This window comes from Electrophorus electricus, chromosome 5 (genome assembly GCF_041902795.1).
Source record: "Electrophorus electricus isolate QZ-2024a chromosome 5, ASM4190279v1, whole genome shotgun sequence".
Taxonomy (NCBI): Eukaryota; Metazoa; Chordata; class Actinopteri; order Gymnotiformes; family Gymnotidae; genus Electrophorus; species Electrophorus electricus.
In genome coordinates, this window is record NC_137501.1 from 8956911 (window position 1) to 8969684 (window position 12774).

The following is a 12774-nucleotide window of genomic DNA, read 5'->3' on the forward strand; positions in this document are numbered from 1 at the left end:
ATCTTGGGCTTCAGTAGGCATGGCTGGGCTCAGCACAGCACTAATGTTCCTCCTGTACATACCAGGCTCTGTAAACATGTGTTCAGGGAATTCTGGTTTCCTACAAAGTAAACATCCTGTAAAGAAATGTTTTAAGAGGAAGTTTTGAAAACTATGGAAGTTGTATGCTGAAACATTTCACCAAACGTGAGCCCAATAGATCATATTGTAAAAAGTGCTACCCAAATAAATTTGACTTTTCGGGGGGGGGGGGGGGGTGTGTTGCTAGAGGAATCAATCCAATCTTGGACAAACCAGTTTTATTAGACTATAAACAGCATTCAATATTGTACCATAAAGTCTTGCAAGTTAAGTATTTCATCTTATTCCCACTGCATACCTAATCTGTGTACATTATTTACAAGTTTCTCAAAAAAAAAAAAAAAAAAAAAAAAAAAAAAAAAGACAGAAAAAGAAAATAGTGTATTCAACCATTGCGACAGGATCTCTTTATATGGTTTTGAAATTGGGTCTAGTGAAAAGATCAAGTATAGCCATCACAAATTCCTACCCACTGGTTGACATTCATAGAAAGTGACATTCATGAGGTGAAACCAAATCAAATAATATACTATTCTATATATTGTAGTAGAGATACTTTACATAAACTGATAAAATCTTAAATTTTGCAACAAAGCGTCATTACCACAAATCTTGGAGGAGGTAGCTTTAGTGGAACACACCTCTTAATATTCTAATTCAAAGTGCAGACAACAAAAAACAGCCAAGCATTATATAAAATCAAGATATTCATATGATTCATGTTTAAAATATTTCATGTTTACACATCATATATTCCATTTATATATTTGTCTGCTTAAATCTGTGTTCCCACTATTCTGAGGAAATTACAACATGACAAATTTGCAGGGGGAAAAAAAACAAAAACAAAAACAAACTTAGTGGCAAGTCAGGAACTCTGATGAGAAATTATGTTCTCTTTGTTAACCCGTAGTGGTTTGGTTATTGGCACTAGCTGCAATTTCTGTGCCAAAACAATTTGGGGTCTGCAAGTCTGGTCAACGATGCAAAAGAAATTTGGTGATTAAAAACAAAAACATTGCATAGTAAGCTTATGACTTAAGGCCCACCCACCTTTAGTAGAGCCTATATCTAAAACCAGATTAATCTACATATTTAACTATTCATTTAACTCTACTGGTACAAAGGTCATGTTGGGCAACTACAGGCCCAGTGCAAATTAGACTTTTTTTGTGCAGCACCTCAATGACTAGAAGAAATGATACAGGGTTCAAGGGAAAAAATAAGAAAGACAAAAAAAATAGTCTAGCTGTGATTAAATCAACAGAATTTTCAAAGAAATGATCAGACCTCAGGATCAGTCCCTATAAATGCTAAACTACAGAAAGTGTCTACATGCTTCATTTATTCTATATAGTCTATATTTTTCATGTTCAGTAAAAAAAAAACAAAAAAAACCCCATAGCAACAAAAAGGCCTTGGTTAGTAGCAAGTTAGCAGTAATGAAGACATATAATAACAGTGGAACTTTTACAATTTGCAGGTGGACACACTTCAGGCACTTACGTAGATATGGTCGGCTTTGAGAGAAAACGTCACAACGACAACATAAACAGTATTCACTGCCCAAGTTAAAACCATGGAGAACTGGACGTAAAAATTCTAGAGGACTGTTAAGAGGCAGCTGTTTTTCTGCAGTTTCAGGCACCTGTCCCGAACAATCTGTAAAATATTGGAGAGAACAAAGCCAAGCTGCTTGTGCACAGTAATGAGAGTAAATGGGACGCTAGGTGAAACCCACGTCAAATTCTTTTTTTTTTTTATCTGTCCTTAGACGTCAGCTTGTCAATCAGCTCCTGAAGAGGTGCCAGCTCTTTCCTGTCAATCAAGTTGAACTCCTGAAACACAACACAGGAGCAGAGGTGCACATAATTGCAAAAATTAAAGTAGGTTATGGACGTGAACCGAGATGACATTTGGTTTACCTGTGGGACAGCTAAACTACTGAGCAGTGAGAGGCTAGCTAGTGGGAAACTTGCAAAAACACTAACTCGCCTATTAATAATGTGGAGATTTTTAAAAATTCCTTCTTGGCCTCTGACTTTTCAACATTACTTGCAATACGCAACTGTTTTGAGTGGACCATTTATTAAATAACTGCTCCAAAACCAATCTATTTTATCTAACATCAGCGATGCTGCTTTCATACTTTCAGTTCATATTAGCAGAACCAAGCACACACCTGGACGAAGAAGATAAAATGTTTGAAGGAGGTGTTGAGGTGCGCCTCTTCCTGTAGCTCGATGACAGAGTCGAAGTGCTGGTGGTAGATGTGGGCATAGACCCGGAACAGCCGCTTCAGGATGGTCTTGGCCACCGACATGAAGTTCTTTGGGAAGGGGACACCTGGAAGCGCCAAACCAAGGGAGGCCACAAGGGGTTTTCGACAAGGGCTTTTCAAAAACATCATTTTCTGGACAATCGTCGCCAGGTGCTTTATATATAATGTTGCTTTCAATATAGGTTTACCTTTCAGGCTACAATACAACATTCTAGGAAAAAACTCTACCTATTTTGGAGGGGAAGAGTGTTTCATCGTCAAGCTGGTCCTGAACCCAGGTCATCAGGTAATCAATATATTTGGGAGCTGAGCATTTGATTGGCTTTTTAATATTGGTTCCATCAGCCCAGTGATATTCATACCTGTGACAGTTCAAGCATGATACAAAACAACATACTATTGGGTGAATTCTTTCCCCACAGTATCTTGGATTCATGCATTCACTCTTACCAAACTAATGCTTTCAATAAGAAAAAAAAGGGGAAAAAAAAGCCACTCTTACCTAGGCCCAGCAGACATAAGAGGGCAGCTTTCCTCAGTGCAGAAATCAGTAATGGTCCCATACAGCATGTTGATCTGGTTAAAGAAGTCCACAGCTGCAGAGAAACAGTGCAGAGCCTTAGAAAAAAAGTCATCACAAAATTATCTGTAATGATTCACATTCAGCAGAGTTGACAGAACATTGCAAAGGGAAGGCATCTCTACTCAACGTGCAGTTACTCACAGTTTGGGTCTACTGGCTTGATTTGCTAGTTAATGAAGTTTCTCTTCCCCCCCCCCCAGTTATTATTTATCTAATGGGACAGAAAAAGGCAGTTTTCTGAAAACCAAAATGGCTGCCCATTTTGAAGAGTTAATGCTGACTTCTTAAGGCCGATCTTGAAGCATTTTGTTTTTTTATTTCTCCTAAAAAAGAAGCAGGTCTGTCACCTATTATGATGCGTCTGCCATTTTAACTGCTATTCCTGCACACCATCACTATTTTATTGTTGTGGATATTTGCTCTGCCTTTTTCTCTGTACCTGTCCACCCGGACAGCCAATCACTTTTCGCATTTACATTTCAGAGGAGGCAATACACATGGTGCCGGCTCCCCCAGGGCTTCCTGGACTCCCCAGCTGTGTTCTGGTGTCCTGGGTCCCTACAGAGGACTGTGTTGTTATCAGTTATGCAGACGACATCCTCTTGTCATCAACAACGCAGGAGCGCTGTGTAATGGGGTCCTGCTCACTACTGAAACATCTGGCTTCATATGGGTTTTTAAAGTTTCACCATCTAAGCTCCAGTGGTGCAAGCCGTCTGTCACGTATCTGGGGTTCGTGCTGTCTGCTGCTGAACACCGCCTCTCAGATGACCGTCGGGCAGTCATACGTGATATCCCTCTGCCCAGCACAAAATAAGCCATGCTGAGTTTCCTGGGTCTGGTTAACTACTGCTGCCAATCATGATAAAGTCCTCAGGCAGGGCTGTGGATAACTGTCCTGACACATGGGCTCAGTCCAGATCAACGCATCATTCATTTATGACTCTGAAATCGACCTTGTGCTCTGCTCCAGCGCTTGGCCTGCCGAACTATAATCTGCCCTTCCACCTTTATGTTTCTGAAAATGGCTCCACAGCTGTGGGCGTCCTGGCCCAGGAGCACGGTGGCAGTTATCGCCCTGTGGCCACCCTTTCTAATACTTTTGATTCGGTAGCTCAAGGCATGCCAGCCTACTTTTGCGCCGTGGCTGCCTCGGCCCTGCGCGTCACTGACGCAGAGAAATTGGCATTGTTTCAGCCCATGGTTCTTCGCACTTCACATCGAGTTATTAATATTCTGAATAACATTCAAACACAGCACATGACGGCACAGAGACGTTCGGGCTATGAGGCCACCCTCTGCAACACTCAATTTAACCATTAAATCACACATGACCCTGAGTTCACCTGCTAATCTGCTGCAATCGCTTATGACATCACTAGATCATTCAGGTGACTCTGTGCCCTACTATTGCATGGAGGCTATCCTTGAGTCCTCAAGCTTGCGCTCTCATCTCTCTAGCACGCCGCTCGAAAGGCGGCTATCACATTTTTGTAGATGGCTCATGTTTTAAACCATCTGACTCCGAATTTTCCTGTGGTTATTCTGTTTACTCTCTGCCCAACCTCATTTGGGAGGCTTACTCTCTCCCTTACAGGTCTGCTCAAACAGCTGAACTGATGGCATTGACCAGGGCCTGTCATTTATTCCAGGGTCAGATTGTCACCATCTATACTGATTCCCGTTATGTGTTTGGAGTTGCTCATAACTTCGGTAAGATTCGGCACTCCCGGGGGGTTCCGCACCTCGGACAGTAAGCCCATTTCTAATTCCGGACTAGTGTGTGTCTGCATGTACACTACCAGCTTGGCTGGCTGTCGTAAAGGTCAGGGGTCATGACAACCTCTTGATCTGACACGGCCTCTGGTAATGCCTTAGCGGACAAAGTTGCATGTTGGGCAGCTGTTAATGCCCCCTCATGCCCATACACTGCATCATCGACATGTGAAGCTGTCTCCATGTTTTCTCATTGTTTGGTACCGAATGATATCGATCTGCTTTTCTTACAAGCTCAGGGTACACGACAGGACTGCTCTCAGCGGGCTGATCAAGCATATAAGCCTGATAAAGATGGTCTGATCCATGACCCGGAGGAGCATATCGCCCTTCCTAAATCTGATTTGCCATTTCTTGTGCCTAATTTTCACAGGATTTCACGTCACACAAAGGTAGATAATATAGAAGATCATACCGAGGTACGGTGTGCCTCAGGTAATGGATTCAGATCAGGGACCCTGTTTCATTTCATTTGAGGTAACTCAGAAACTATGTACCTACCTAACTATTGATTGGAAGTTTCACATGCCTCATCATCCTCAGTCAACTGGCATTGTTTAGAGAATGAATCATACCTTGAAAGAAAGGTTAAGAAAGACTATGATGGAAACAGGAAAGAAGTGGATAGGTCTACAGCCAGCAGTGTTGTGTGAGATCAGAATGACGCCCAGTGCCACCACCAAATTGTCACCATTTGCCAATTTTTGGTAGACTATTTACCACCCTAGGGGTCAGAGGTAAACCAGGTGTTTCTAATTCAGGTGACACGGACGTGACCTTGGCAGACTACACCCAAATGCTGATTGAGAAATTGAACAGTGCCCATGGTAATGTCTCTTGCACTCTCCCTCTTCCCACAGACAAGCCTACTCATCCATTTATTCCAGGTGACACTGTTTTGGTTAAATCATTGAACCCGCAGAAAGCTGGTGAAGCTGCATACGGACCCCCAACAACCGTGATCGCAGTGACCCGAACCGCTGTGCTAACATCAGGATCAGCACAGTGGATACACGCCAGCTGGCTGAAGAAATCACCAGGAGCTGAAGCGTCAGACAAGCCAAATGCACCTTAACACATTCACATATAGTACAAAATTTGTTATATGATTTCATGCTGAGGGACTGCCCCTCAGCTGCACCACACACCAAGGAAGTACTCCTTGGCCCTGTTTATGTCAATACACTTTAGCATTGGTAGTGCAACTTGATAGATATCCTATCCACCTATTAACATCCTTTTGTAGACTCTTCTCTCCTTATTTTCCTGATACTTGCATGCAAAATCTTACTGTAGGAATAATGGGCCCCATCTAAAAATAACGCCAATATCATTACACAGTCTCAAAAGGTACAAAAGGGGGGATAGTGGGCTTTCAGAGTAATCTACCACAATGTAACGGTAATTTAGCCTGTGTGGTCTCCCTGGTAGTGGCAGGAGAGGTGGAGCCAGGGAAGGACTGTCTGGTATGTCAAGCATTCCATACACCCTGAATATCGGTCCCGGTAGATGATACTATCACAACAGCACTTAATCATAAGTCATCAGACTGTCAAATCAATATGGGAGTAGGGTCTATGCAAAATGTATCTAAGGCAGTAGCTGCCAGTGGTAACCCCCCACATGGGCCTTGGATGGTGGTTCATGGCTGGACCACAGGACAGACTGTGAAATTGGCATTAGTAAACGGTATTACCTCAAATGCAGAAATATGACCCTAGCAGTATTACCTGTGACAGGTACCACCTGTCTATGATCTGCAGGCTTACCTGATGGTCCATTTTTAAGCCACACGCTACGTAAAAATGAGGTATGGGCATTAGAAATGGGACTGGGAAGATGCACAATAAATAATATAACAGGCACACCGTCTCTTTGCCCTGAGATCCTAGGCACTGGAGCATCTGTAGCTATCATGTGGGTATGCGGTAGGATGGCATACCCCAGCCTATCCATTTTGATAGTTGGTAATACCCGTCATCAATTTCCCTGGAAAGGCTGTTGTACCCCAGCATTAACTATCCTGTCTCTGGTCGTATATACATGTTCGCAGTTGACATTTGGCAGGGCTAAAAGGCACCCCTAATGGGTATGGTGGGTATGTACTGGCCAACCCATGGACTAACCCTGGAGCGAATGTGGGTTGGAGTTTGTTCCTGGGAGGAGAAACTACTGCAGCCCTTAATAAAATTAATGGGTTTGGCATGGCAGGTACTTAATTTAGCCAATAGGACTGAAACCACCCTGGCATTGCTCAATGATGAGGTAGATAAGATCCGTACCGCTGTCTTGCAGAACCACCTAGCCCTAGATCTCCTCTTGGCAAAGGAGGGAGGTGTCTGCAAGGTCATTAATGAAACGTGTTGCTTTGACATCCCTAGTTACTATAACAACATTACTGACAACATTTTGCACACGAAGGCCGCTATTGCTGAGCCTCCACCTGCCCATGAGTCTTGGTTCAGTTGGCTAACTGACCTTGTTGGCACTTGGGGATCTTGCCTCAAACATATGTTTTCCCATAATCCTGATTATTGTGTTGATTCTTGTTTGTGGACCCTGTTTATTGTCACTGCTGTCTTCTTTCATAACTCGCATTTCTACCTCTGTGATTAATCATGCTCGTGTTGCCTTTGTGCCTGTGTATGAGGAAAGGTCTATATACTGATATGTGATTTCTTTGGAATCAAAGTGGCGGGTGTTAGACACTGGAGCCTTTTTGTCTTCAGGCATCCAACGCAAGGTCTCTGCTCATCAGCCATGACAGGGCAGCTTGACTGCGAGGTCATCCACTCCCTCTTCTTGCCTCCTTTACCCCACTTTTACCCCTCCCAATAAAGGGAAAAAGAAATGTTAGAATCCAGTGATGAAACCAAAGCAAAAGTACAAAGTGCACCTTGAGGTCTTGTTTCAAAGGAGTCAGTGTGTGCCCATACTGATTCACTGTTCTTGAAGCTATACAAACAAGTGAGCCTATCACACACCTGGCATTTCAGTGCCTGAATTCTAGTGAAGGAATTACTCATGTTTGGACAAGTTGAACCTGTAAGAGACTTGCAGAAAACACTCTCGCTAACTAGGCTATTAGGCAATAGGTTACACCCACCTCTGGTGGCCTTCCTTACAATAAGATGCAATAATACACCTCGAGCGCCACAAACAAACCCATGCCATCACAAACCGCCCGTCCCTGGGGCCGACACTGGCAGCAGTTCTACCTCCACTGCCGTATCCTCATTGTTAAAAATAGGCTGCAGCCAAAGCCAAAGGAAACATAACTGAGCAAACACCTTGGGAATAATTGGTATACAAAATGGGCGGCACTCAAGAAACAGGCCAACTGTACAGCTATGTATAGTGAGAAAGAGAGTGTCATAGAAGATGCCACAAAACAAATGGGATGCATACACAATGCTGGTTTTGTGGGGGAATGGGCGGTGGGGTGCTGGTAGACTGTTTCTGGTCAGAGTACATACTGGGATATTTACCATGTGAATGGGCCAATGGGCCGCAGAGCCATAAGGAACATCTAAGAGAAACTGAAGAATAACCTTTCAGACCACATCAAAAGGCACGATGACTCATGCCATCAAGCATGCTCATCGATCCAGGGCTGTTAATAAACGCATGTGGTGCACGCCAAGGTTGAACAGGGATACAGATAAGTGGCCAGCATGCTTCTAAGTACTTTAACCAGCGTTGATGACAAGGGGACTACTGGAAGCACGCACCGTCTGGTTTGTTTCACACTCAAAATGCCGCCGGCATTCTGGAAGCCGAGCTGAAAATGAGGTGATGTGACCTCGAGCCAGAAGTACAATTTGCTTTCTTAGATTTTAAGCTTTGCAGTTTCACAATTACATAAGCAGAGGTAAAGTGGACCTCACTGCTTCTCTTCCTCATAACTACATGCATGAGCAACTTCCTAAATTTGGCAAAAAATAGCTCTGCTACAGGAACCAACAAGGCATGACTTGAGTCTTTCCTCGAGTCATGCAAATCATTGAATATGACATTTCAGACAGAACGAAGATGGCTTGTCTTGCTCTACAGTGTGGTGTGTTACTGCTCATTTCATTATTTATTTGCACTGTCATTTCTTTCTGCAATCAAATACACGAAGATCAAATTAAGAAGGAGAAAAAGAAAAAAAAAAAGAGAAAAATTAAAAAGATGCTCTAGAAGAAATGTAGTGAATGAGGCCTGATCCACTGTAAAGGCAGCTTCGAAGGCCAAAAAAACTCCCATGGCCAAGGCCCGGGCAAAACTTTCAGCCTCTGAAGAAAGCTGGTCGTTATTCTGAGTAAGTGAGGAAGCACTATACAGTGCATGTGCCGGGTTATACAGTGCATGTGCCGGGTGAGCTCACGTGGGACTTACTGTTGACAGCCACCCATTCGTTGAGGTCCTCTCCATCCGGCAGCATGACGGCCATTCGCAGGTTCCCGCTGCCCAGCGTGGCTTCGGCGTGCTTCAGCAACTCATACTGGTGTGAGCCCTCCGGAATGTTCTTTTTCGGCTTGAACGTCTTTGACGAGCGGCTCCCGCTGCACAGATAAAGAGAAGAAAGCAGAAATCATAGTGAGAACATCACGTCTGCCTCAGCAGAAAAGCTCTGGGTGTCCCTTTTTCTGCTAATACAAATTCATTGGAGCCTTCTTTGCTGCAACCTCCTTTCTGACCTTGGACCTGGACCTGAAACCTCACTAGCCCCAAGGCAGCCTCAAATATAGATCTTCAGACTTAATGTGAGGAAATGCAACAGTCTCCCACGAGGCTGCAGAAAACAGAGCACGGAAGGCTAAATAGCATCTATGCCGCACCGTAATTCGACCTCTTCTTCTGCAGCTGAGTGGATAAAGCAACCACATGCTCTTATGTGAGGCCTTCTGACATTCAGACACTTGTTTTGCCCAACTGTGGAGGTCTTTCAAATAGAAACACGTAGAGAGAATTAAACAAACAAAACAGTTAAATAGGGGCTGAAAGATTGCGAAGACACAGAGGCATTAGATTTAATTCATTCTTCATCAGTAGTGCTCTTTTTCCCCTTTGTGAAACATTTAAGAACTCAAGGTTAAAAACTACATGGAATCACAACATTAAGGGCCTCTTTTCAGCTTTGAAAAATATTCAGGAGGAGACGAAATTTCTGTGAATTTGTAGTAAATGGATACTGGCCTGTTAGGCAGTCAGCCCTCTGTGTTTAACATCCCACACAATAGTGAGAAGAGGCTCTTTTTCGCAAGCAAGCAAGAACACACTGGACTTCACATACCACTAGCCGAAAGTTTCCCTAGTTACATGGCTGCTACAGGCTATGCAACATGTCTAAGCCCAAATATGCAGTCCCAGTAACTGAAAGGGTGTGTGTACAGCAAGTGAATCACATACTTTAACAATAACCTGCTAAACATGAAATTCCAAGAAGAATCAAGTTGTGCTCCATTTTTTATTATTTGCATGTTTTATTCAATTGCAATCTTTTCTTCATTTACCATTTTATTCTGTATGGTAAAGCACTTTGAGCAGCATTACTAATTAATTAAAAGGTGCTATGTAAATAATAATAATAATAATAATAATAATAATAATAATTCACTGAACCTGAAATGAAACAACTAGCCAAAACCAGTCTGTCTTCTAAGACAGAGCCTGTAAAATTAGTTTGAAGAAGACCAGTGCTTCACATTTGGCTACATTCTTTCAACACAAAATGCTGCTGGCAGCAGACACCATAGTCCCTGCCTCCTTACAGCTGGGCTTGGCTGTTGAAAGCAAGACCTTTCAATGGTGAGTGCCATCAAATGATTCATTGCTCAGTACTTTGGGTGTGAAAGCTGACATACATTCACATACAACATATTCCAGAAAAGTCTTTAAATTGCCTGTGAAGTTAAGCACCTGACCTGTCCATCTCAAAGAAAATGTTTTAAGATACTGAAAATAACTGATGAAAGAACAATGACAGGACCTGCAGTGAAGGCGAGATCTAATCACATGAGCTGCAAACTTGAACTGAGGTCAGCTGTTATTGTAGGTCTTATGCTAAAGACACTTTCTTAAGTCAAGTGACTTGCCCAAGAGCAGTGCATAAAAGCATTATGGGGAACTGCAGGTTCCATGAAACAAAAGCACACTTAGAGGAAATTGCCACTTTTTGGCTGCAAACTTTCTTAATACTGAAGTACTGTGTGGTCTGTCTTGTGCTAAATCACTATGATTGCTGGCTGCAGACTTATAAACCAAACTTGAACTTGAACTTTCAGCCTTCACAGGGGAACCTAAAAATAGAATAAAGCCTTATTCTATGCAATGCAAGAGGCGAATTCAATTTAAAGGAAGACTTCATACGATAATAATCTCACTTGAAGGGAACTTTAGGCACAGGGTAGCAGAGTCAGGCATTGTTTTTAAAAGAACACCCGACTCAAGAACTAATTAAAGCTTCTAAATTAAATACAGTGTTTAAAGAGAGCCTAGGAGTGAACTACACCTGAGTGGAGAAACAGTAAGCTTTTGAGTAAGAAAATGTAAGAGCATTCTTCTTATCTACTTTACTGAAAAGCAGAAGAGAATATGCTCCAGATACACAGCACAGAAATTAAAACCACATAAAAATGCATTTCATCTTCCCCTAATACAGCAACAAACGCAACATATGTAATCCTCGTTCAAGCAGCTGGAAGCACGCTATGGCTAAGGGAAAGTGACTCAGAAGACAACGACGTAGATGATAGCGGTCAGTAGTGGAGTGGTTGGTGGGATTTCTGGTTAGTTCTGCATTGGCAAAAATTTACTAAATAGTCTTCCACTAGCTAGCTACGGGCCTGTGTTATGCCGCTAAGGCTTGTACCACACAGGTTAGCACCAATCTTAGTTCCAGGGCGTCGCACCAGACTGTCAGAATTACGAACACTACCTCGCCATCCTAGTCAGATGTGGTAGGTAGCGACGTTCATTGCAGGATGGATCACAGACTAACATCAGATCTCATCACACAGGAAGTAGCAAGCCAGAATAGTAGTAGCTATCTTACTGCTATTTTAACGTGTTAACTAGTAGCTAGCTAGATAACATTAAATACGAAAACCCTGTGGTCACGTCTTCTTGGTTTAAATATGACAGCTAGGTTAGCTAAATTATCGCATAGCTAGCTAGCTAGAAAGTTCAGATATAAGCTTTTGTTTAGCATTAGCTAAATAACTAAATATTAGAGAGCAGTGAGTGCATATCAGAGATGAAAGTAATAAACAAACAGTGTATTCACATTAGCAGATTAGAAGTTATATGCCCCCCCCCCCCTCCCGAGCACATGGTCTCTATTCAGTGGAAGTCAAACAGCTACCATAGCTTGCAATATTTCTGAATGGGTGCTCGACAGCTAGCTAGCCATCACCAGCAGTAGGATACAGCGTTACCAACAAGAACAAAAGGAAAACAAAAACACACACACACGCTTCATACTTACAATAAAAAGCTCATATCTATCACTGAAGTTATCCAAATACGACGTCGAAAATATGTCCTTCCTTACAACCAGAAACACTCAAAATACAAAATATTATATGCCGATATTTCCAAACATGGACACTAATCCAGCAGCTACTCCGTCTGTGCCACAAAACTTCTCCTTGCTTCTCAAAGTCTCGATATCACTACATTCTCGCGAGGTTTCATAAAGACACAAGAATTTAAACGTTTCAATTGATATTATCAGTTATCTTCTGCCGAAATAATAATTGCAAAATGCTTTGCTTATGTAACCAGCTTTATAATAAATCCTAAAATATGCGATTGTCAAAATAAAATCAAAGATTACTTTGGTGTATATCATAACTAGCAGGCAACACCAGAAAACGTTTTAACGAACATGCATGAAGCCATGAACTACAGTAGCATCACAAAACGGAAGTAGTTAGGGGTTTACTCTTTTTTCAAAATAAAGACTATGTAATAAAAGATGAAAATAAACTGTAGGTGTGTGTGTGTGTGTGTGTGTGTGTGTGTGTGTGTGTGTGTGTGTGTGTGTGTGTGTGTGTGTGTGTTTAAA

General features: G+C 42.4%; 1 protein-coding gene across 1 annotated transcript; it reads right to left on the reverse strand.

Moving 5' to 3' along the window:
• Nucleotides 1–284: 284 nt before the first annotated feature.
• On the reverse strand, nt 285–12568 carry mob1ba (MOB kinase activator 1Ba). The gene is made up of 6 exons (XM_027029168.3): nt 12193–12568; nt 9102–9268; nt 2865–2958; nt 2591–2724; nt 2264–2427; nt 285–1919 (listed from the first exon to the last, which is right to left on the reverse strand). The coding sequence occupies exons 1-6, from the start codon at nt 12204–12206 to the stop codon at nt 1842–1844; spliced, it is 651 nt and encodes a 216-aa protein (XP_026884969.1). The 5' UTR covers nt 12207–12568; the 3' UTR covers nt 285–1841.
• Between the last annotated feature and the right edge of the window lie 206 nt (nt 12569–12774).

Coding starts and splice junctions, on each gene's coding strand:
- mob1ba (XM_027029168.3), bottom strand. Junction 2,725..2,864: donor CTTATGTCTGCTGGGCCTAG/GTAAGAGTGGCT, acceptor GAACTGTCACAG/GTATGAATATCACTGGGCTG. Junction 1,920..2,263: donor ATTTTATCTTCTTCGTCCAG/GTGTGTGCTTGG, acceptor GTTGTGTTTCAG/GAGTTCAACTTGATTGACAG.